Genomic DNA, 23,471 nt, shown 5'->3' with positions numbered 1-23,471 from the left:
TCTATGAATTTGTGTTACATTTTCACCTTAATATAGATAACAAATGCCCCAAAACAATTCGTTTATAAATAACAAAAGAAACCAACGTTTAGTTGAGTTCATAGTTATTTTTTGTTGAGATTGTTTCCCTATGAATGCATTGGAATTTATTCAAAAATGGTCGATGCGACTCAATCGACTGCTGATGTCTGTTTACTGAAACGCATCCTTACGTCATATTTACGCGACAGCAGGGTCACGTAACTGTGTTGCTGCGGACCTTGTAGCTGGGATACATCCAGGAAGACTCTAGGCCCTTCTAAAATCGTATAAAAAGAAACATACACAACAAAACATGTCCACCGCCATGAATTTTGGGTCGAAAAGTTTTAAACCTCGGGCTCCCGATAAAGGCGCGTTCCCTCTGGATCATTTTGGTAAGCTAGGACACCGACTGTCGCTCATTAATGCGTATTAGCTCGCTGTTCTTTGCGTTTTAGTCTGACTAAGCTATCTTGCTCATAGCTTGCTTTCGTGTCAAGAAATAATACCAAACGTCACGATCCGTGTCTGTGCCTTATTCCAGGCGAGTGTAAGGCCTTTAAGGAGACGTTCATGAAATGCTTGAGGGACAACAACTTTGACAACTCCCAGTGCCGCCTGCAGTCCAAAGACTACCTGGAATGCCGCATGGAGAAGTGAGAAGCGTCACCCGCCTCCTGGTGACTCGGGGCTAGTTCATCACGCTAATGTCCTTTCTGCTTTGTGATGTTGCAGTCAGCTGATGGCCCAGGAGCCTCTGACCAAACTGGGGTTCAAAGACCTGATGGAGCCTCCTCCCAGCCAAGCAGACGGAGACGCTGAACCCTGACCTGCTGCTCCACCACCCACCGGGGTCGAAAGCAGAGCGGAAGCCCACCATGCAATGGCCGTTGTTGACGAGATGGCCACCAAAGTGGTGTAAAAGCAGATTAAGGCCAAAGACTTCTGTGAGTGGAGCTGCGACGATGGGGGACTGAAGATGTGGGCTTTTAAGAGCACAAAGTGCCCAAAGGACGCATTGGCTTTGCTCTTTGTGTGTTACAGACAACCGATTAATTGTATCGGTCCTTTTGCGTGTGTTTGTATATAAGATATAATATATGGAGATGCTGTTTTGGAATGTCATTAAATATTTTGTATTTGAGATAAAGTAGGTGTGTAGATGGACTCTTATCATTTGATACGATCAAAATAGTGGCACCGGCTGGCAGATTTGTTTCATGATGATTCCCTGCTAACAAGCAGGGATACAAGTGGGTTATTTTATGACTCTGCTATAGATATACGTGGAATTCCAAATCCAATAACAATGCCATGTTTTCATCATTTTTAGAATTTGGGATTTTGATCTTGAAAGTATCCAATAAAGTGTAATGCAGAGTGAGCATCTAACGGTCAATAACTCAGGAACCACACCACTAATTTACATCTCTTTTTTAACACGATACAAACTAAAGATTTTCTAACTGCCATTTTACAATCAAACAGAAATGTAAGCATAATACAATAAAACCTAAACAGAGTACAACTTTAAAAGTAATTTTAAAGGAAGTAGTGCTGTCCAAAGTACCTAAAGTATTTCTCACTAGGATATAGTTTTAGTTGCATAAAATGCTGTGATATTCAAGCATTTAAATGACGGGCTTCTCAGTGTGTCAAAAGCCTGCTCACTTTTATTTGTGTCGTGTAAATCCTACAAAATATCCCAAACAACAATGTGCCAGTCTGTCTTTTAATTTATTTATTTATTGATTCTTCACAAATCAATTTCCAGGTATATCTGCACTGCAGATTTGAGGTAAAGCAGATTGTGGTTTGGTCGGGAACTATTCGATCTGCAGTATTCAGAGCAACGTGTGGACGCTGTAATGTCGGAACTCACTTACGGGTCTGTTGACATTTTGGGAAACACTGGAAATGCTTATTAGTAGCATATCCCTTTGAGTTTTTTAGGATTTGAAAATGTCCCTGTAGAGCTGCTCAGATTTTAGATCCACACAGTGGAGATTTCTTTTCGCAGAAATAAACCTGCAGGAGCTGCAAAGAAAATCAATCAATATTTTTTTCAAAATAATTTCTCCTGGTATTTCAGTGCCAGTAGCTTCACTAGCAGTACAGCTGCAATGTGTTTGTATTATTTTGCCTTGAAAATTTACAATTTTGAAAGGAAAAAAGATTAAGATATTGACATTTTGTTCATGGGTTTCCTAGAAGGGCGCCCTTGTCTACGAATGGGACTTATTTCATCAGAATTGTGATAAAAAGTGATGGCAGTTCATCCAAAGCCTGATCCCGCCCCCAGAGGTTGATTGAAGAGCTGATGTCATAAAATAAACATTTAAGAAAACCACTTCCTCTCTTTCATGCGAAGAGGTAAAGGGGCTTAATCCCTTACCCCTTAACAGTCCTCTGCTGAAGTTTCCCTGCAATGCAAAACATGCTCATACTCATCCCTACAAATAGTTAAAGTTTAAGATATTGTATTGAATGATGTGGTGTAAAAAAGGTGTAATGTATTCAGGTCACTGATAGTCCAAAACATGAACTTTATTGTCACTCCATAAGCCAGCTATACAAAACAAGATGTGTGGGAAAAACAGACAAAGTCAAACTAAAAAACCTCAAACATCTAAATCAGAAGGTCTGTGGAAAAAGAACCTAAATCCTGATGTGCCAGTGATGACGCAATAACCCCCCAAATCTACTAAAGATATATGACTATCAGCTATTTCAGGTTTCTATTGGAGCAGACACATGGCGCCAACTGTTAGCTGCGCTTGAAATGGACCATAACCAGTAATGCTGCTGGAAAGTAATTTGAGGAAGGTTAGAGGGGGACGGTTTTTAAAAACACAAGTACTGATTTCAAATTAAAATATGACCAATAGCACCTTTTCAAATCAGCAATTTAGTTATCGTATTCTATTGCACTAGACAACGGTTAACTTTTACGGTTTCAGAAATGACTGACTGCCACATTGTACTGCAGGATTTTTCAAAGACTAGTTCAGCGATGAGGACATAGACGGCAGCACAGTAGAAGTTTGGCTCCATGAGGTTGACACGTGATGGATTTTGGTGTCCATGCCCTCATCATGAAATGGTTCACGATTGACCATTTTCGGTCACACTGAGGACACATCACAGATCCAGAGGGGAGGAAGGGGGTTCCTTTTCACTAGCGGGAGGAGTTGGAGCTGGAGCGGGAGCGGTGCCGGCGGCGGCCGGGCGAACGGGACCTGCGACGAACCGGAGAGCGTCGCCGTGGAGACCGAGATCTAGGAGAGAGAGACAGAATGATTGCAAAGAACATGACATATACAAGTACATATACGGTGAATGTCTTGGCAAACAACAGTTAGCACAGAGGCCGTGTTACAACGCACAGCGTCATTTACAGTGCACGCTGCTTACCTCCTCCTCATACGAGGTGGAGTCCGTCGCCACATTGGCGGTGGAGGGGGCATCCTGCGGGGAGGCGACATCCTGCGTGGGGGAGGGCGCACTGTGGGAGTCAGCACAGCTGTGACCGTGATCTCCTGACCGTCGATCTGACCTGAAACAGAAAACATCCAAGAAATGAAGAACAGAAAAGCGTTTTGAAATAATTAAAAACCAGGCAGATTATTTTGAGACAAAGGGCCCGAAACAAACCTCTCAGCCCCTCATCACGTCTACACAGCGTTACAATCATTCATCCATGGTACCAATCATCGCTCCGCCAGAATGCTCTGTTCCTCCCCACTCTCCTACCTCCGTCCATGTGTTTCACAGCCTTCTCCGCCTCCCCGTGGGTCTCAAACTCCACGTAGGCGTAGCCTTTGGACAGGTGAGGGTAGACGCGGTTCACTGGCATGTCAATCATCTTGATCTTGCCGTAAGTGGAGAAAATCTCCTGGATGTGTTCCTACAAAACAGACACATTTGTATGAAGAGGGGCCTCATTCTGAGGCCTGGTGCATTTCAGCCCCCATGGATGGAGCCAAGCTGATGGAGCCTGTAGACTTCCAATCATGGATTTCTTCTATTGCTCTTCTCTTCACTGCGTCACAAATTGTTTCCTGGTGGCTCTACGTAACTCTTAATTCTCACTTAGTTAATGAGGACGGAAGCAAATTATTCTTATATTAGCTTCATTTCCTTAATTATGTGTGAGTAGGATCACACTTTCCTGATCCTAGATATCTATTTGGTGCTTGTTGCCTTTCATACAAGCTAAAAAGTACCCTTAAGGGAAAAGGCCTGTATGGATAATGGAGACTTAAAATTTCACCTTGATAACATTTCTGGTCAGACGGCCCAGGTAGACCTTGGTGGGTTTGGGTGTGGGGCTCCGGCGCCGTCGCTCCCTGTCATCCTTCTTAGCTGACTTGGACCTTTGGAAGGACATTTATATATTTCAGTTTCTGTAGTCCTCAATGAAATGCTCCCATCCTGAACATTATTATCCGTCCCAGACTACAGTGAGAGAGAATAATTAAAAGTACAACATTCTCTACTGAATCAAAATGACTTATTCCCTACTTTGAGCGGGAGCGTCGTCTGTTGTTGTGGCGCTGGCGGCTGGGGCTCGGTGAGGATGACGAGGAGGAGGAAGAGGAGCGGGAGCTGGATGAGCCCGAGTGGCTGGAGGCTGAGGAACTGGAGCCACTGGAGGAGCTGGAGCCCGAGCTGCTGCTGGAGCTAATCAAGAGCAGAGTTTAGGGTACGAAGGTTTGTCCGTTGAGCTTTCACTGTCCGGAAGTAAATAGGAACGATAAACACTCGCTTGACCTTGAGTTAAAGTCAATTCGCTTTCATCCAGTGAAACATTCTTAGAAGTAAAACATGGGACACAGATCTTCAATCTCGGCTGGTGTTATTTTGTGAAAAACAGCCTCTGACCTGCTGCTCCCGCTGGAAGCATTGCGTCTTGTGCGGTTCTTGTCTCGGCCGCGGCCCTTGTCAGCGCCTTCCTTCGGGGCCCCCGACTTCTCCTTGCCTCGCGGCTTACTCTTGTCGTCCTCCTTCCTCTTCGTTGGGGATGGCGCCCTGTCGAAGGAGAAGAAAACATCAGAGACAACTTCTGACATCTTGACAACTGTTGAATCTGATGTGTTCAAATAAAAAAATGATAACTTTCAAACTGACTGTTGATTAGGAGGTAACGTTACAGGATATTATCTTGGACTTCAAGCTACTCGACTTTGAATCATTAGGATATTACATTTCAGAGTGTTTACTTTAATGATCACTCTTATAGTTTGTGTTTTAGCTATAAAAAGACAAAAAGACACGTCAGGAGACGTTACAGATATACTGGTTCTAATGCCCATTGCAGATTTAACAACAAATCAAAAATATATTTGCATCAAGATAACAAGATGTGAAAGCTCAGTTGACTCGTACTCATGAATAAATCCTAAAGGAAGATTATACGTAAATGCATCGCTTTGTACAGAACGTACACTAGGGGAATAGCAAATTGTGATTTCATGAATGTTTTTGAGGATACTCTAAAGAAGAGATTGAAGTTGATTACAGTAATTTCACTTGGCGCGGAGAAAACACGTTACGTTTTATCGGTGATTAAAGGTATAACGTTAAGCTCGCACGTTAACACTTGCCCATGTTAGCGTTAGCTTACGGGAGTGAGCTAATGTTGGCTCCATACACAGCGCTGCTATTTAAACAAAAATGTTAAGATACAAACACGTTTTACGTAATACAACCCTGTAGATATAGCGACGCAATCTAATGGCCCGGCATACAATATTTAAAAGGAAGCAACGGGAAATGGTTGCGTTTACTCACATATTTTAGCCTGCCTGTCACTCGCGACACCAATAGTCGCATAGAGATGACGTAATAGGCTAACGTCGACATAAACCAATCAAATGACTGGACATTGAGAGGCAGATACCAAGACTTGCGAGGAGCCCGACAAATTATCCCTCAACAATGGCTGACAGGGTAATATTTCTCTTTTTGACGAATGGTGTGTAGGCTTTGTTGCCACTATTCAATACGTAAAAGCCAACTTAAACGTGGTAACACTGCTGGAAAGTTACTGTTTGCACTGTTTCATTGGGTAGGTGTGTGCTTCGCTGGCGGTTGACAGTTCGCCTGAGAGATCATACGCGGTGTAGAAATACCTAAACGTAACCGGCTTATACAAGAGAAGGTGAGTTCCCCCTTCCTCAATGTGTCCAACCGCACTGCAGCAGTTACTTTATAACCGAGGCGGCTCTAACATGCCCCCCATCATGAACCCTGAACGTTATCTATTACACAATCTATTTGAAGCAATTCAGAGGTCATTTTAGTGCTTAAACGCCGCAGGGACAAGGAAGAAAGGGCACGCGCGTTAGCTTCTCTTTCGAAACAGCAAGTCTCAAGATCAGATGAACTCCTCCGGAGAACCTGATGAAAAGCGCAAACCCCGCGGCTGGACCGGGACCCTCGCTTTGACCGTATGTTCCGCCGCCATCGGAGGCACCTTCCAGTATGGTTACAACATCTCAATTATCAACGCCCCCACCACCTACATCCAGAGCTTCATCAACGACACCTACACGCAGCGCTGGGGGGTCAGCCTGGACGGGCCCCAGGTGACCCTGTTGTGGACCCTCATCGTGTCGGCCTTCTCGCTGGGCGGTTTGCTCGGGGCCCTGCTGGCCGGTCCCCTGTCAGTCCGCTTCGGCCGGAAGTACTCGCTGCTTCTGAACAATTCCTTTCTGTTGGTCGGTGCCGCGCTCGTGCTGGCCTCCCGGGCGGCGGGCTCGTTTGAGATGATCCTCGCTGCCCGTCTTCTGGTGGGGGTGAACTCGGGCGTCAGTATGAACGTCCAGCCGATGTACTTTGGGGAGAGCGCCCCGAAACACCTCCGCGGTGCCGTGGCCTTTTCCTCCGCTGTGTTCACTGCCCTCGGGATCTTCCTGGGTCAGGTGGTGGGACTCACCGGGCTTCTGGGTTCCGAGCCTCTCTGGCCCTACCTGCTGGCCAGTAACGCCTTGCCAGGGTTGATCCAGCTCTTCGCCCTGCCCTGGTTCCCCGAAAGCCCCAGGTACCTTCTCATCGACCGGGGAGACCGGGAAGCGTGCGTCCTGGCTCTTGGCAGGCTTCGCGGTGGGGAGGCCCCCGCCTTGGAGATGGAGGAGATGCTGCAGGAGCAGGAGTTGCAGAAATCTGCTGCCTTAAAGTCTGGAAATGCAGCTTCTGCCAAGACGCCCTGGTCTCTGTTCAAGGATCCTGCCCTGCGATCCCAAATCCGAACTGTCACGGCTGCCAGCAGTGCCATGATGCTCTGCGGCAATGACTCCATCTACTTCTACGCCTCCTACATCTTCCTCGCAGCAGGGATCCCACCAGAGAAAATCCAATACATCACAATAGGCACGGGGGCGTCCGAGCTGACTGCTTCCATCCTCAGTAATCTGCTGATTGAACGCGTGGGCCGCAAGTACCTTCTCGTGGGAGGGTACGGCCTCATGTCTTTCTGGTCCGTAGTTTTCACCGTGGCGCTCATCCTCCAAAGCAGCGGCGTGGCCGCCATGGCCTACGTCAGCATGGGGTGTGTGTTCGGCTACATCCTCAGCTTCGGTTTGGGCCCCGCGGGGGTGACCGGGATCTTGCCGGCGGAGATCTTCGACCAGACGGCCCGGCCGGCGGCGTACATGTTGGCCGGCTCGTGCATGTGGATCGGCCTGTTCCTGGTGGGGATGCTCTTCCCCTTTATTGTCAACTCCCTGGGGAGCTACTGCTTCCTGCCGTTCTTGGCCGTGTGCCTGGTGTCGGCCGTGTTTTTTGGGCTCACCTTACCGGAGACGAAGGGAAAGACGCTGGCCGAGATCACCGCAGAGTTCGACGTGATGAATGGCTTGAGAAGGCCGACAATGGAGGAGAGGCCGGAGATGCAGTTGAAAGAGCCAGTTCGGGAGCACTACCAGCTGGGTAAAGCCAGCTCCTTCACTCAGCTGACGCAGGAGCTTGACCCTCATCAGAAGGATCGGGACTGAAGTTAAAGTTTAAAAAAGTGCCTTTGTCACCTCGTAATGCACTTTTAAGTGTGACAAAGGAATCCATATGTGAAATCTGAAGTGTCCGGTTTACGTAAATTGAAAAATTGAATCTTGTTTTTGTTTTATATTAAGTTAAAACAATGCAAGTATTCTGTTCATGCATAACATGCTTACATGCACATGCATGACCCTCTGATAATAATTATCGACAGCGTGTGCCACATCCTGACAGTCTATTGACGCTCGCTAAAGCAGGACAATCTGTCCTCTCCATGAAGGCTCCTTCGTGGCATAGCAGCTGAACACCTCTCTCTCTGCAGAGAGCAGCTTGAGAACTACTTGTCCACCCAATCTCCAGGGGGAGTCGGGAGGTCCGTATATGGCTGCATAAGTCAAAAAGAGATGAATTGAAGAGAAACCTTCCCCGATCTTAACCAAAACCATCCCTTATTTTTATTCTCCCTCTCACACACGACTTTATGCTGGAGTCTTTCTCGACGTTTTGAAGTCTGGCACTATTTAAGAATTCTCAAAGACTTGGTCCGAGCACCACACCAGTATAAAGCGGTCAACCGGCAGCGGTTTGGACAATAAGGCAGAGCCGGCCAGGATTTAAATGGTGTATATTTAACGTTGACCCAGTCCTAATTCAGTCTGCACCGGCTAGATAGCGGTGCTTGTTTACTGTGTAATCTGATGATACACTGGTTTTGTGGACACCTCTGCCCGGCCCATTGGTTCAGGCTTGTTCCATTTGTATCGTTCCACTCGGTTAATTTCACAGAACTACAAGCCTCTTTAATTCATGCTTTTGTTGTTATTTATGCATCAACCAAACTGTAGACGTTCTTAGTGCCTCTTACAGCATGGTCCAATTGTTCCACCCGTGGAACTGTTTGCCTTGTCCTCCTGCTCCTGGGTGCAGCTCTTCCTTACAGCCAGCAGTTGTCACCATTGTCATTGCACCGCACTCGTTCTCCCCTCGGGGCCCCAACAGGAAGATGTATGATATCGAACACGACTCACAGATGTAACACCCAGGCCGAGATGACACTTTTTGATTTAGCAGCTGTCAGCTCTCGTGGGCCTTCTGTTGATCTGTCACGGCCTCGACATGTTCCCTTTTTTTTCTTTTTTGTTGTTGACTGAATCAAGATGCTGCACATATTTATTATTTAACATTGAAGGTGCTTTTTTTATGACAATGAATGATCCAAATCTTCTGTCTCACTTCTAGTGAACTCTCCCTTTCTTGTTGAATGTCAGGAATTAACCCACGCACTGCTGTAGCACGCTGGCATCTTTGCACTACCCAAATTATTGCTGTTGTATGTTGGTCCAAAGCATGTGATGACAATTCTCCAATAATAAGGATTCTGTAAAATAACATCCTGTGTTTCACTTGAACTTCATTTTTGTGAGATACTATATTTTGCAAATTGCAACTATGTATTCAATGGTATTTATTCAATGAAAATCAAATCACTAACCATTGTCTCCTTTGTGATTCATTCAGTTTGACTAATTCAACGGCCCTCTCCACATTTATTCACATTACCGTAGCTCCTTTGCACTTCAATCCAACTGCTCCTTCTCCTATTAAAACTGTTCATATAATGCAGTTTATTTATAGTACATGTCACTCTTAAGTGGGGCCACGGGACAAGTTTGCCGTTTCACTGAACTGTATTGCACCATTTCAGCATAATTAAGTAATGTGTCCATGTCTTCCCAGTTTGAAATGAGACGAGAGAAAAATTTGATTAATATCAAAGTGCATGGCCGGAAAAGTGCAGGTTGTGTGTGTGTTGGATAGAATACTATCAGTGTTTCTGTTACAATCACACCAGGTAACATTTGCATATTTATTCCCTCGCTGGCCTTCAATTTAGCCGCTTGAAAGAGATTCTCTGAGAAAAAACTAAACATCAATACCTACTGAAGATAGAGAGGCAACCATATGTGAGATTTCGTCTCTCTCTCTTTATATATATAAGCAGTAAGGCGACAGACTAACAATGTCATTGTTACTTTGTGCTTATTGGATGAAACCCAGCTGATCTAAACAGCTGATATCAGGAAAGCCTCGAGCAATGATAGTGAGGAAATAATGGGGGAGCATGCATGAAGAGTTAAAGGCCGATGTATCAGAAATAATTTACGGGTTTAGGGATGCATGAGAAAATATCCTAGAGCTTCATTTATATTTTCAACACGGGCTACTAATCCCAGGCCACGTCTGTGGTCATCACCACAGATGACGGCTTTAGAATGAGTCCTCAGGACTTTTAGGGGTTCACTTACAGTAAAAACAGGGATTTACCTTTCCAACTGAGGGGGGCACTGTGACATTTATTACCAACACTCCCACTCGCCAAGCAAGGGAAAACTGGGCCAAAGTGGTAGGTCTCACAGTTGGGTACTGTTTGGCATTTGGAAACAGTGTTATTCATGTTAAATGAAAAGATACATCCCGCTCTCACGGCAGTCCGTTAAATATGAATCCAGCCCCAAGGTGGTTGACTCAGCCGAGCATAACGACTAAAAAGACTCCGCAGAAGTATGAAATGGGATGGCCACTATTTGTCAAGGGGTTGACGTTATCTATTACATCTGACATACACTCTGTCCACGTAAATTAACGGTAACTTACTGGCAGCAAGGAAACCAGGAATTTACCGCTATTTTTTTACACTATGTTACCGTAAAATGGATTACTGTATGTTACCGTAAACTAAAACCAATTTTACTGTGAATTTACTGCAATTTACTGTCAGTCGGCGCTAGTAACTTACTGTTTTATTTACAGTGCCCTACCGTAATATACGGTATGTTGCCGTATATTGGATTAGTTTGTTGCCATAGGATTACTGTTTTTGTGTTATAAATACCAGAATGTTACCGTTTACTCATAACCATATACTTTTGCATTTAATTGCCCACAAATTAAAGACAATCAAACTCATTTCGGTCATAGTGGTTGAAGTTTATTAGATGCCTTTAAGACAAAAATGTTAGACGTTTGTAACAAAGAACAAAACAAAAAAAATATGCCGCATGTATACAATAATACAAAAAATTAATCATAAAATGATTACGAACAAGGTAAACTGCAACAATAAGCTATGGAACACTTTCAATTGACCGCAGCAAACGGCTGGCTTCCTTAATCCAGTGCCTCTGTAAAACAAACCAAAATGAAATATTTAGAAACACTGTCATTGGTAAAATATTAAAATTACAAAGATGAGGCAACAAGATGTAAGGAAAGAGAACGTTAATCATGCCAGCAAATAACACTTACCAACGTTACTTGGAGAGACGAGGCAATGAGAAACTCCTCCGATGTTGAACTGTGCACAGGTGTTCTGGATGAACTGAGTTCAGGAGCAGTCGGTCACGATTGACACTCAAATGACTTTTAGGCAATGAACACTTTGAATATGTAGCATATTAGAAACAAATTGACGACCTGGTTCATACAATTAATAAAAATGCATATAGTGTACACCAGAATACAGCCATGATTCTGAAACTGTGTAATCAATAAAGTAATGACAATATTGTAAAACCACTATAATTCTGCAACTGTAATAGAATAATACGAATGTACAGTTATGATTATATTTGATGTAATGTAATCAACTGGAATGCATGCATGTAATACTTGCACAATAACTGATATGCCGCCCTCGGTATATGCGCTCCGATACACCTTGGCAGTTAGACAAACTCTTTTCTCACATCACGACGCTGAAGACAATCGTCTGTTGTCCACAGGTTTATTGACATGAGAGAAAGTGTACAACTAAAACACACAAAAGACATAAATACAAATGAAGTGCATTGTCTTTGACCGCTACTTTATATATTTATGCTGATTTACTTCTAGTTATTTATTAAGTCATATGGACTTTATTGACTGCCATAGCAGTGCAGTTACCACTGTGGCCTCCTCTTGTTCTACGTGAAGAGACACTCCAAGGGCCGAACACATCAAGCCCAACATTCGTAAAGGGAGGTTCTGTTGAGAGACGGTCCGCTGGAAGACTGGCCATCTTTTGGATTGTAAGTGGGGCTCTAAGCCTTCGGCAGGGTATACACTGGTGGATGATGTTGCTCACCTTTCTTTTGCGACCAACTATCCAAAAGCCAGCTGTACAGGATCAGGAATCAGGAATCAGGAATCAGGAAACATTTATTAGCCAAAATATGTCAAACATACAAGGAATTTGTCTTGGCGGTTAGTGCGCGACAGTAGACAGACAAGACAACAGTGCACAGGTAATAAAATAAAGTGGAATGAAATGCTAATGCAATGGGTTAGTAAGAATAAGGCTAAGGCTATGGGTTAGTATAAAACAGGGGAATAAAGTTAAACAAATTTTAAATATTAAAAAGTTGAAAAATATTAAGCATAAAGTGCACTAACAAACAAGTAACAGACAAGAGACAAAGTGACAAGTGACAAAGTGATGAATTGCAGTTAAGTGACATGTGCAGTATGAGGGGGAGTGACCGGTGGAGTGTTATAGTCAGGCAGTGGGGGACCGGGCTCTGTTGATGAGCCCGACTGCCGACGGGAAGAAACTGTTCGTGTGGCGGGAGGTCGTAGTCCTGATGGACCTCAGCCTCCTGCCAGATCGAAGGGGCACAAACAGTTTATGTCCGGGGTGGGAGGGGTCGGCCGCGATCTTTTTAGCTCGCTTCAGAGACCTGGAAGCGAACAAGTCCTCCAGGGACGGCAGATTGCAGCCGATCACCCTCTCTGCAGAGCGGATGACACGCTGCAGCCTGCCCTTGTCCTTGGCTGTGGCTGCAGCGTACCAGACGGTGATGGAGGAGCAGAGGATGGACTCGATGATGGCCGTGTAGAAGTGGACCATCATCGTCTTTGGCAGGTTGAGTTTCTTCAGCTGCCTCAGGAAGAACAACCTCTGCTGAGCCTTCTTGGTGATGGAGCTGATGTTCAGCTCCCACTTGAGGTCCTGGGTGATGATGGAGCCCAGGAAACGGAAGGAATCCACAATAGTGACGGGGGAGTCACACAGGGTGATGGGGGAGGGTGGGGCTCTGTTCCTCCTGAAATCCACAACCATCTCCACTGTCTTTAGAGCGTTGAGCTCCAGGTTGTTCTGGCTGCACCACGACACCAGATGGTCAGACTCCCACCTGTAGGCGGACTCGTCCCCACCAGAGATTAGTCCAATGAGGGTGGTGTCATCCGCAAACTTCAGGAGCTTGACGGACTGATGACTGGAGGTGCAGCTGTTGGTGTACAGGGAGAAGAGCAGAGGGGAAAGAACGCAGCCTTGGGGGGAACCGGTGCTGATGGACCGAGAGGCTGAGACATGTTTCCCCAGCTTCACGTGCTGCTTCCTGTCAGACAGGAAGTCTGTGATCTACTTGCAGGTGGAGTCGGGCACGTGCAGCTGGGAGAGTTTGTCCTGCAGCAGAGACGGGATGATAGTGTTAAAAGCAGAGCTGAAGTCCACAAACAGGATCCTGGCGTAGGTTCCTGGGGAGTCCAGATGCTGGAGGATGTAGTGGAGGGCCATGTTGACAGCATCGTCCACAGACCTGTTGGCTCTGTAGGCGAACTGCAGGGGGTCCAGGATGGGGGTCGGTGAGGGACTTCAGGTGGGACAGGACTAGCCATTCAAAAGACTTCATGACTACAGAGGTCAGGGCGACGGGCCTGTAGTCATTGAGTCCTGTGATCCTGGGCTTCTGGGGGACAGGGATGATGGTGGAGGCCTTGAAGCAGGCTGGTACGTGGCATGTCTCCAGGGAGGTGTTGAAGATGTCAGTGAACACCGGAGACAGCTGGTCAGCACAATGCTTCAGGGAGTGAGGGGAAACGGAGTCCGGACCGGCTGCCTTACGGGGATTTAGTCTTCTAAAGAGCCGGTTAACGTCTCTCTCCAGAATAGAGAGGGTCGTTGCTGGTGGGGGAGGGGAAGGTGATAATGATGAAGAGGCGTGAGCACCTGATGGGCTGGGGGAGGGAGGGGAGATGGACTGCAGCAGGTTGGTGGAGCTGTGGGGGATGGGATCAGGACATTGTCTTTCAAATCTGCAGTAGAACTCATTGAGCTCGTCTGCCAGGCGGAGGTCATTCATGGAGTGGGGGGTTTTTGGCTTGTAGTTGGTGAGGTGTTTGAGGCCTCTCCAAACCGAAGCAGAGTCACTTGCTGAGAACTGTTGTTGGAGTTTCTCAGAGTACAGTCGTTTAGCGTCTCTCACCGCCTTGCTAAACTTGTATTTTGCCTCTGTGTACAAGTCTTTGTCCCCACTCCTAAATGCCTGATCCTTCTGCAGGCGTAGTGTTCTGAGTTCCGCTGTGAACCAGGGTTTGTCGTTGTTGTAACTCACCCTGGTGCATGATGGTACACAGCTGTCCTCACAGAAGCCGATGTAGGAAGCCTCTGTGAACTCATCCAGACTGTCAGTAGCAGTCCTGAAAACATCCCAGTCTGTGCAGTCAAAGCACGCCCGAAGATCCTCCAGCGCCTCACTGGTCCACTTCTTGAATTCCCTCACCACAGGTTTGCAGAGCTTTAGTTTCTGCCTGTATGCAGGAATCAGATGGACCATGACGTGGTCAGAGTGTCCCAGTGCAGCACGAGGGACGGCGTGATAAGCCCTGCTTACTGTGGTGTAACAGTGATCCAGCGTGTTCTCCTCTCTGGTGGGGCATTTAATAAACTGTCTGTATTTAGGGAGTTCATGGGTGAGATTTCCTTTGTTAAAGTCCCCGAGGACAATAACTAAAGAGTCCGGGTTGGTCCGCTCCACACGCCGTATCTGGTCGGCGAGTGTCCGCTGTGCCTCGTGCACGTTGCCCGCCGGCGGCATGTAAACACCGACCAGGATGAATGAAGCGAACTCACGGGGGGAATAAAAGGGTTTGCAGTTGACGAAAAAAGTTTCCAGATCAGGAGAACAGTGTTGTAGGATCACCGTTACGTCGTTGCACCAGCTGTTGTTGAAGTAGAAGCAGATTCCTCCACCCTTCGTCTTGCCGGAGAGCTCCGTGTCGCGGTCCGCTCGGAGCAGCTGGAAGCCCGCCAGCTGGAGCGCGGAGTCCGGTATCAGAGAGCAGAACCACGTCTCCGTGAAGCACAAAACGGAGGATGTAGAGAAGTCTCTGTCTCTCCTCATCAGCAGCTGAATTTCGTCCAGTTTGTTGCACAGTGAGCGCACGTTGGAGAGAAAGATGCCTGGCAGCAGAGTGCGAGAACCACGCCTGCGGAGTCTCACCAGCGAGCCGGCCCGTTTTCCTCTCCTACGGCGTCTCACCGCGTGACGAAAGGTGAGCGCACCTTTGACTAGAATGTCCAGTAATTCCACGGAAGAAAGCAGGAAAGTTGGAAGTAACTCCGCTGGAGTTGTTCCACGGATGTTCAAGAGCTCATCTCTGGTGAAAGAGCTCCGGGAATCGCAGCAGCAAACGTAATTAACAAAAAAAAAAAAAAAAAACGAAGCGCACCGAAGCACCGAGGCGGCCATCAACGGCGCCATCTTGGATCTAATCTCTAATCTCTGACCTACTTTCCCCTCGTCAGCCCTCCGCCTCTCCGCAATGGTGGTGGAGGAGCTGGAGGCCTCAGAGCGTACGGACGGCCCCCTCCGTAAACAGACGACCTTGGTGATAGATTTGTTCGTGGTGATGCTTGATGAGTAAGGTTGCAACCTGATGTTTGCCAGGAATGATCACTGGGGTCTTCTCGCTCTGAACAAGGTTTGCATTGTGGAGGCGGCCTCCGACTCTCAGAAGGCCGAGTGCATCAATGAAAGGATCCAGATTTTTGAGAGGACTACCTTTAGGGATCTGCTCATGTTTTTGGACACATTTGATCTCTTGACTGTAGGCTTCCTCCTTTACTGCTCGAATGATGATGTGCGACGCTTGATTAGACTCCTCAAAATTGAATACTGTTTTGCAGTGATGCCAGCCCTTACAAGGGCTGTTCTTCAAAGTCTTGTTGAAAAGGCAAGCTATGTGTATGAGGCGAATAATGGCCCGAGTTAGCGACTTCCAGGATGAGAACCTTGCGAATCGCTGAGAGCCGAGCTGCTTGGATGTTGTCGTAGTGCTCAAAGTGGATACCAGAGAGCGAATGTCTGAGTCTGCACTCGGGTCCACAAGTTCATGGATGCTCTCTGAGGTACTGGTCTCCGGTGTGTACAGATATTTAGGCCCGCTCAGCCAGTTTGTGTCATTCAAACGGCCTGCAGTGACAGCACGTATAGCGTGGTCTGCGGGGTTCTGTTCTGTTGACACATAGCGCCATTGATCTGGGCGAGAGGATCTTCGGATACGCAATACCCGGTTACTTACATACACATAAAAGCGCCTGGTTTCATTAGAAATGTAGCCAAGAACCACCTTACTGTCTGAGTGGAAGGTTGTAGCATCGAGCTGAAGGTCTGCTAACTCCACTCCAAGCACTGCTGCGCAAAGTTCCAGTCTCGGAATTGTTTGCTCAGGACGGGGGGCCAGCTTGGCTTTGCCCATTACAAATCCCACATGGTTATTTCCAGCAGAGTCAGTTATTTATAGGTACGCCACAGCGGCAATAGCTTTCGTGGATGCGTCAGAAAATACGCACAATTCCCTTCTGACAGCTGTTGCGGGGGAAGTTGTAGTGTAGGCTCTGGGAATAGACAGCTGGGACAGTTCTGTTAAAGATGTTCTCCACGATGTCCATGATTCCTCCATTTTTCGAGGCAAAGGCAAGTCCCAGTCACCTTTCTCAGTTGTTAGCTCTCTCAGAATAGCCTTGCCTTGTATTGTGACTGGCGCTACAAACCCTAGAGGATCGTAGAGGCTGTTGATTGTTGACAAGACACCCCGTCGAGTGTATGGTTTCTTCTCATCGGAGACGCTGAATTGGAAGCAGTCGGTCTGGAGGTCCCAATTGATCCCTAGACTATGCTGCATCGGCAGCGCATCTGCACTGAGGTCAAGGTCTTTAAGGTCTTTTGCACGATCTTCAGCCGGAAAGGCCTCCATGACTTCCTTGTTGTTTGCTGCGATCTTGTGTAGTCTTAGGTTGGATTTGGAGAGAATATCCTGTGTTTTTTTCAGAAAGTTGACTGCAGCTTCGACTGTGGGTAGGGACTTTAACCCATCGTCTACATAGAAGTCACGCATCACAAAACGTTGGACGTCAGGGTCAATGTGGAGTTCACTGAACAGACTGGTGCAATCCATGAATCGCTACTGCGGGTGAAGGGCTATTTCCAAAGACGTGGACCGTCATTCGATACTCCACAATGTCTTTGGAGGGGTCGTTATCTTGGAACCATAGAAAACGTAGGGAGTTCCTATCGTCTTCCCTTACTGAAAAACAATAGAACATCTGCTCTATGTCCGTTGTAAAAGCGATTGCTTCCTTTCTAAAGCGCATCAGTACACCGAGCAGTGTGTTGTTCAGATCAGGCCCAGTCAACAGCACGTCGTTGAGTGACACACCGTTGTACTGGGCGCTGGAATTGAAGACTACTCGGATTTGGTTTGGTTTTCTTGGATGGTACACCCCAAATATTGGCAGGTACCACTGTTCTCCACCCACACTGGGAGGAGGGGCCAGCTCAGCGTGATCATTCTTGAACATCTTGTCCATGAAAATGAGAAAGTGGTCTCTCATTTCAGGCCTCTTTTCGAAGTCGCGCCTTAGCAACTTGAGACGTTTCACTGCCTGTGGCCTGTTGTTGGGGAGCCCTTGACGTGGGCATTTAAAGGGTAATGGAGCTACCCAACTGTTGTTTGCATCTTTTGTTAGTCCATCTTTCATTATTTTCATAAAGGAGATGTCCTGGATAGACGGAGCAATGTTGTTGTCGTCTTTGGCCTGCTTGAATATGTTATGTCCTAGGCTGTCAACATCACAGTTTGGTATCTCCACAAAATGGGGTTGGAGGTGGTTTCTGGCCTGGGTGTCACTGTAACTTTCCTTTACCCAGAACATGTTAGGATATGGGTCAAAGAGAGTGGGGGGTCCCCGTTCTATGGTGTTAGTGGCTTATGAACGCGACCTAAACACACATTGCCCACGATGACCCATCCCAGATCCAACTTCTGAGCATAGGGTAGGTTGTGTGAGCCATTGACCTGTTTGCGGACCTTATGGACCCTGAGAATATCCCGACCTAAGAGAAGCATAATTTGGGCCTGTGGGTCGATCTCTGGGATGATGTGTGCAACTGACTTTAAGTGTGCGTGATGAAAGGCTGCATTTGGAGTTGGAATCTCATCTCTGTTATTTGGAATGTCATCACATTCTATGAGGCTGGGTAGTGGAATGCTGAGGGTCTTATCCAAAGATTCCACGATGTAGCCACTGGCCTTTCTTCCTGTCGCTTTCTTTACTCCAGCACATGTTTTCAATGAGTAAGGAGCACTTGGACTTTGGTCATTGAAGATTTCGAAGAACTGTGAACGAACTAGTGATCTGTTGCTCTGTTCGTCCAGAATCACATACATTTTCACTGCTTTACCAGCGTGGCCGGTTGGATACACTTTCACGAGGGATACTTTAGAACGGGATCGGCCCGTCATGTCTCCGCCACAGACATCTGTACATTTGGTGGCGACATGGGGTTGTTGAAAGCTATCCTCCTCCCCGCCATGCTCTGGAGCCGAGTCTGTGTCTTCAACCCAAGGTGCAGGTCCAGGGTGAAGCGCTGTCTGGTGTTTTTCACTTTTACATTCATAACATCGAACATTAAATGTGCAGTTCCTTGCAATATGTGATGATGAAGCGCAGCATTTGAAACAGATGTTGTTCTCTTTTAAGAATGTCTACAATGGGCTTTTCTCTGAATGCACAGCATTTGCGTATGGGGTTTGTGGATTGGACACAGTTGTTCACAGTCAGCGAATTTTGTTGGGGGTTCCCTAGGACCAGAGGTGTCTTTTGGAAATTGCCCCCCTCCCCAACCCCCCCAGCGGAATACGTCGGACTTGAGATAGAGGTGGGGAATATGTCGGGTATCAAATAAAATAAAATAAATACAAAAAACATGAAATAAAATAAAAAGTACAAAAAACATCTTTACGGCAGCTAACCTGTCGCACAAACAACGGCCGTTTCGGGAAAGCCTGGCTCCGCCCACTCGGAGTGGCGTTGAGACGCCCGCCCCTTACTTGACGCGAGTTGTGCCACTGAGAGCCACTGAGTGCCACGAGTTGTGCCAATGAGAGCCACTGAGTGCCACTGCGTGCCAGTGCCACAAGGAGGATCTCGCTGTCTCTCTCCAAATTGTTTTTTCTGTCCTAAGAGACATGTCTGAGTAAGTTGAAACTTGGGTCATTTTTGACACTAGCTTCATGGCTAACAAAGTTTACAAAGAAGGCAAAGGGAGGATATGACACGTGATATTGCTGCTTGTAGGATGCCCCAACTGACGCCCACTTTTCCTGCAGACCAAAGGGGAGCTTCTGTACAATTGGGTCCTTGCTGTATCGAGGAAAGAGAGACCGGACAGGTCTCCTTCATCTTTGGCTGACTCTAGTTCCTTTAAAGATCACTCAACTTTGTTAGTTTAGAATAATCTCGATTTGTTATTTTTGGGAAGGCGTCGATACGTTTGAACAGAGCATCTTCTATTACTTCCGCAGAACCATAAGATTGTTCTAGTCTGTCCCATATCATAGCCAAGCCTGCCGCTGGATGGTTCATGTGTATTGCTCTTATGTGCTCGACATGTTCTGATGACTCTTTGCCGAGCCATTTAAACAGGAGATCCATTTCCTTGCTTGGTGTCAGGTCCAACCCTCTAGTTGCGTTCTGGAAAGAACGTTTCCAGGCTCTGTAGTTCTGAGGTCTGTCGTTGAATTGAAGCAGGCCTGTTGCCACAAGCTCACGACGAGCAAAGTATCTTACAAAGTAGCTAATGTTGGAGTTTTCATTATTGGTGTTTGAAGATGTGGGGTAGGATTTAAGAGCAGGATGACTTTTATCGTTTTGACGTCTAAGACCTTGCTCAGGAGTGGCATTGCGGTTGTCAAACCAAACATTGTGTGTCGTGTGGACCTTCTCATCTTCGTAGATGTAAGGCTGCTGTGAGGTGAGGCGAGTTGGTTGAGAAGCTGCATTGTGGCTTTGTGTATGATGGGAAAATATATTGGCTTGAGTCGGATGGAATGAGTCTCGTAGTTTTGGCTTGGCTCTCTTTTTGCGACAACACCATCATCAAGCAGCTGAGCGTCTGTGTTTAGTGATTCAGCTTGGTCAATCACATATTGTTCTGTGCGTAGTGCAGATTCCAAATTTGACATCAAACTTTGTCTTTCACTATTTGCCTCTACCGCAGCTTCAAGGACTTCGGCCTCAGCTACAGCTGTCTCTTTCTTGTATTTGAGCATTTCTATTGAGGCTTCTAGTTTAGCTTTTTCTATCGTAAGGCTCATTTCCTCTTTAGCGTAGGACATGCGTGCCTTTGCTGCCTCTGCTCTCGCTCTCGCTTTTGCAGCAGCAGACCCCGTCGATGATACACTTGAGTATGTAGCAGAACATGTAGCGCGGGACGGCATCTTTAATGAAGTTGCTTTCTCGGACATGGCGTTGTCTGTTGACGTACCTCTGTTTAGACACCGCTGTGATGGTCATCCACTGGTTGCGTGTGATGACGTTGTTAGTAGCATCTGTCAGTTGGCTGCGTTATCTTGCCCGCTAGAAAGCGTTTTACTATGCCGCCCTCAGTATATGCGCTCCGATACACCTCGGCAGTTAGACGAACTCTTTTCTGACATCACGACTCTGAAGACAATCGTCTGTTGTCTACAGGTTTATTGACATGAGAGAAAGTGTAAAACTAAAACACACAAAAGACATAATAAATACAAATGAAGTGCATTGTCTTTGACTGCTACTTTATATATTTATGCTGATTTACTTCTAGTTATTTATTAAGTCATATGGACTTTATTGACAGCCATAGCAGTGCAGTTACCAACCCGAATGACTCGATAGGTCATGTGCACAAAAATATCCAAACTAAACATTGTCACAAAAATAATCATCTGAGATGATAATGAACAATTAAACAAATCAATATGTACCAACGATGCTATCAAAAAGGTATAGGATGCAGGCAGACTCAACTGGATTGAAAAACTACCAATACAAACAGCAGTTCTCAGCCATATTCTTCATTCACTTCCTGGTTCCTGTCACCTGACAAATTACATTACATTTCCTGTTTTCAAAATAAAACATAGCATTGATTTAACGTTTGTGACAAAACAACTGATATTGACTAAGGGCCATTCAAAATCCGAGCTACATTGAACTCACCAGAAGACCACTCCCAGAGGTGTGGACACTAACTTTCACACCTAAGCATTGTTATAAATACCTGTAGGAATCATTGTTCTCGAGTTCGCTGGTGAAGACAACAAACGGGCACTAGGGATGGTCAAAAGCACTGACCTGGGGCCTGTTGGTTGCAGAGACCAGCGGCTCCTCAGCTGAGATGTTCTTTTACCACAACACCATCTCTTTTATTAAATACATTTGATTTAACCTTTTCATCTGTGATGACCTCTGTCCGTCCGGCGTTTCTTCATTTTTTAATATAACAAATAATACAAATATTTATAATCTTTCCAGCCACTGAAACAATGGCAATAGAGAGGGTGTGCTGTGCAGTGCAAAGTCAGCGGTTCAAATCCTGGCTGTGCCAAGTCGAATTTTCCCTGAGCAAGACACTTAACCCCCAATTACTCCACATAAAAGTATGTCAAACCATGGGTGTTTTGGATAAAAGTGACACATAGTCACATAGACACGTAGTGATAGTAGTCAAAGTCATCATCGTATCTCATGAGATATTAATACTCATTATAATGACTTCCAGTACCTGTTTTTCATTTGCTGACATGGACTTCCATACATTAACCTACAGATGTAGATGGATTGTGATTCACTGCACTTATGTATGTGTATTTCCACCACATAAAATATGTGTAACATGCAGTTGAATTACGGTAGTCTGCTATTATTGTAAATTGACAGCTTTAACTGTTTATTCATGACATTTACAAGCAAGGGATGGTAATTTAACTGTAGGTTACAGTTATTATGACGTAGTGTAAGATACCGTTAGAAATGCACCGTAAATTTACAGCAATTTGTTATAGTGTACAGCTGGATCTGAAGTTATATCCTACAGGTGTTACTTTCAGCTTCTTTAATGATTTCCTTTTTTTTAACCCATACCTGTTTAAAGAGGTGCTCCTTCTCTCTGCTGCAAACATGTCAGCTCCCAAGCATTCAGCATCTTTTGAAGGTGGATGGGGGCTTTGAGAAGTGGTCAATAAAAGTTTTTTTCTCTCTCTTTTGATGGAGGGTTGCTTCATTCCTCTCATACGTGGAGTGCAGGTTTCCAACAAGAGGTTGAGTACAGAAATACAGGAGGAGTAAAAAGCAATACCTTGTTAGTGCCTATGAAGGTAAGTGAGGATGTTTGTTGCCAGGGAAATTGCGCTTGACTGCTGTTTGACCTTTTTTTCTGATAAGGGGAAAAGTGTGAACATTAGCAAATATAATTAACAGCTGTTGTCAGACTTTTATTTAAAACTGGTCACGGTTTGATTGCTATTGTCCCCCATGATGGAAGAGATCTGTTAATTTCGTTATTGGCTGATAGATGATGAGATCAAAATTACTGTCTTGTCTTCCCTTTAAAGTTACTCTAATAACACACTTTTCACTCATAACACATAACAACAAATTCAAAATGTGCACTCTGAACATTTGCTTCCAAAATCCCGGCCCCAGCGTGATTGTATGTTCTTTTGTTTTGTTCGTTGATTTCTGAGCTTGTTGTTTTTAATGGTGATTGGATTGAATGTTGTGTGCTGCTGCTCTACTGGTCCAATAACTATCCTGCCAGGAACTCTGGGATTTGACCAGCCAGCCAAGGGGGGGGCTTCTGTTTTTAGACCCTCATCCCTCTCTGTGCTGTGAGTGATAAACTCTGAATGTTTAAAGCAATCAATGAAATTGATTTGCGCTGCAGCTGCCTGTAGGAACCAGTCTGTTTTTTTGTAACATGTTGTTTTTGGGATGTAAATCAAATAAGTCTTGCAGATAAAATCTGCCAAAATGTTAGCCAAGTGTGAAAATGTTTAATTAACGGTATGGACTAAATTATATTGGCTTCATTATACAAGTAGTAACCAACTACCTTTCACATTGGGCTGTGCATTCAACATAAAAATCAATTCGTGCAGATTGTCATTTAAACAGTCCAGACAACAAGGGCCTTTGCTGCATTGACTGGGTCATTGGCAGATGGTGATGAAGGGTCGTCCTTAGAGGTCATGCTGTGGAGGTCATCCTGTAAAGGTCATCTTGTTCAGGCACCTGTGGCGGCAGGGCGCTGTTCCCAATCTGACATCTTCCCTTGATTTATGAACAGCAGACCCAGCGTTTG

General features: G+C 45.8%; 3 protein-coding genes across 4 annotated transcripts; 2 read left to right on the top strand and 1 right to left on the bottom strand.

Annotated features, from left to right (window-relative positions):
• Positions 1-180: 180 nt before the first annotated feature.
• cox19 (cytochrome c oxidase assembly factor COX19) lies at positions 181-1,171 on the top strand. The gene is made up of 3 exons (XM_040176456.2): positions 181-416; positions 566-677; positions 757-1,171. Exons 1-3 carry the CDS (start codon positions 335-337, stop codon positions 848-850), a joined length of 288 nt encoding a protein of 95 aa, XP_040032390.1. The 5' UTR covers positions 181-334; the 3' UTR covers positions 851-1,171.
• Positions 1,172-2,547: 1,376 nt separating this feature from the next.
• Positions 2,548-6,038, bottom strand: LOC120819239 (RNA-binding protein with serine-rich domain 1). 2 transcript variants are annotated; one of them, XM_040176454.2, is made up of 7 exons: positions 5,815-6,038; positions 4,906-5,052; positions 4,546-4,704; positions 4,295-4,397; positions 3,775-3,928; positions 3,436-3,577; positions 2,548-3,299 (listed from the first exon to the last, which is right to left on the bottom strand). In XM_040176454.2, coding segments are annotated over exons 1-7 (807 nt in total). In that variant the 5' UTR covers positions 5,817-6,038; the 3' UTR covers positions 2,548-3,199. The 2 variants fall into 2 exon arrangements, with proteins under 2 accessions (XP_040032388.1, XP_040032389.1); XM_040176455.2 differs by having other exon boundaries at positions 4,546-4,695; positions 5,815-5,901.
• Positions 5,906-9,512, top strand: LOC120819237 (solute carrier family 2, facilitated glucose transporter member 11). The gene is made up of 2 exons (XM_040176451.2): positions 5,906-5,973; positions 6,096-9,512. Exon 2 carries the CDS (start codon positions 6,405-6,407, stop codon positions 8,016-8,018), a length of 1,614 nt encoding a protein of 537 aa, XP_040032385.1. The 5' UTR covers positions 5,906-5,973; positions 6,096-6,404; the 3' UTR covers positions 8,019-9,512.
• The last annotated feature ends 13,959 nt before the right edge of the window (positions 9,513-23,471 follow it).

Source organism: Gasterosteus aculeatus, chromosome 5, assembly GCF_964276395.1.
Source record: "Gasterosteus aculeatus chromosome 5, fGasAcu3.hap1.1, whole genome shotgun sequence".
Taxonomy (NCBI): domain Eukaryota; kingdom Metazoa; phylum Chordata; class Actinopteri; order Perciformes; family Gasterosteidae; genus Gasterosteus; species Gasterosteus aculeatus.
Note: the sequence above shows the minus strand (reverse complement) of the source record. Positions and strands in the feature narration are given on the sequence as shown.

Excerpts from the sequence above, each read along its gene's own strand:
- cox19 (XM_040176456.2), top strand. The coding sequence starts at position 335 with ATGTCCACCGCCATGAATTTTGGGTCGAAAAGTTTTAAACCTCGGGCT. Across the intron at positions 417-565 it reads GTTCCCTCTGGATCATTTTG|GCGAGTGTAAGGCCTTTAAG; the intron begins GTAAGCTAGGAC and ends GCCTTATTCCAG. Across the intron at positions 678-756 it reads CTGGAATGCCGCATGGAGAA|TCAGCTGATGGCCCAGGAGC; the intron begins GTGAGAAGCGTC and ends GTGATGTTGCAG.
- LOC120819239 (XM_040176454.2), bottom strand. Across the intron at positions 4,705-4,905 it reads GCTTCCAGCGGGAGCAGCAG|CTCCAGCAGCAGCTCGGGCT; the intron begins GTCAGAGGCTGT and ends GCTCTTGATTAG. Across the intron at positions 4,398-4,545 it reads AGACGACGCTCCCGCTCAAA|GTCCAAGTCAGCTAAGAAGG; the intron begins GTAGGGAATAAG and ends GTCCTTCCAAAG.
- LOC120819237 (XM_040176451.2), top strand. The coding sequence starts at position 6,405 with ATGAACTCCTCCGGAGAACCTGATGAAAAGCGCAAACCCCGCGGCTGG.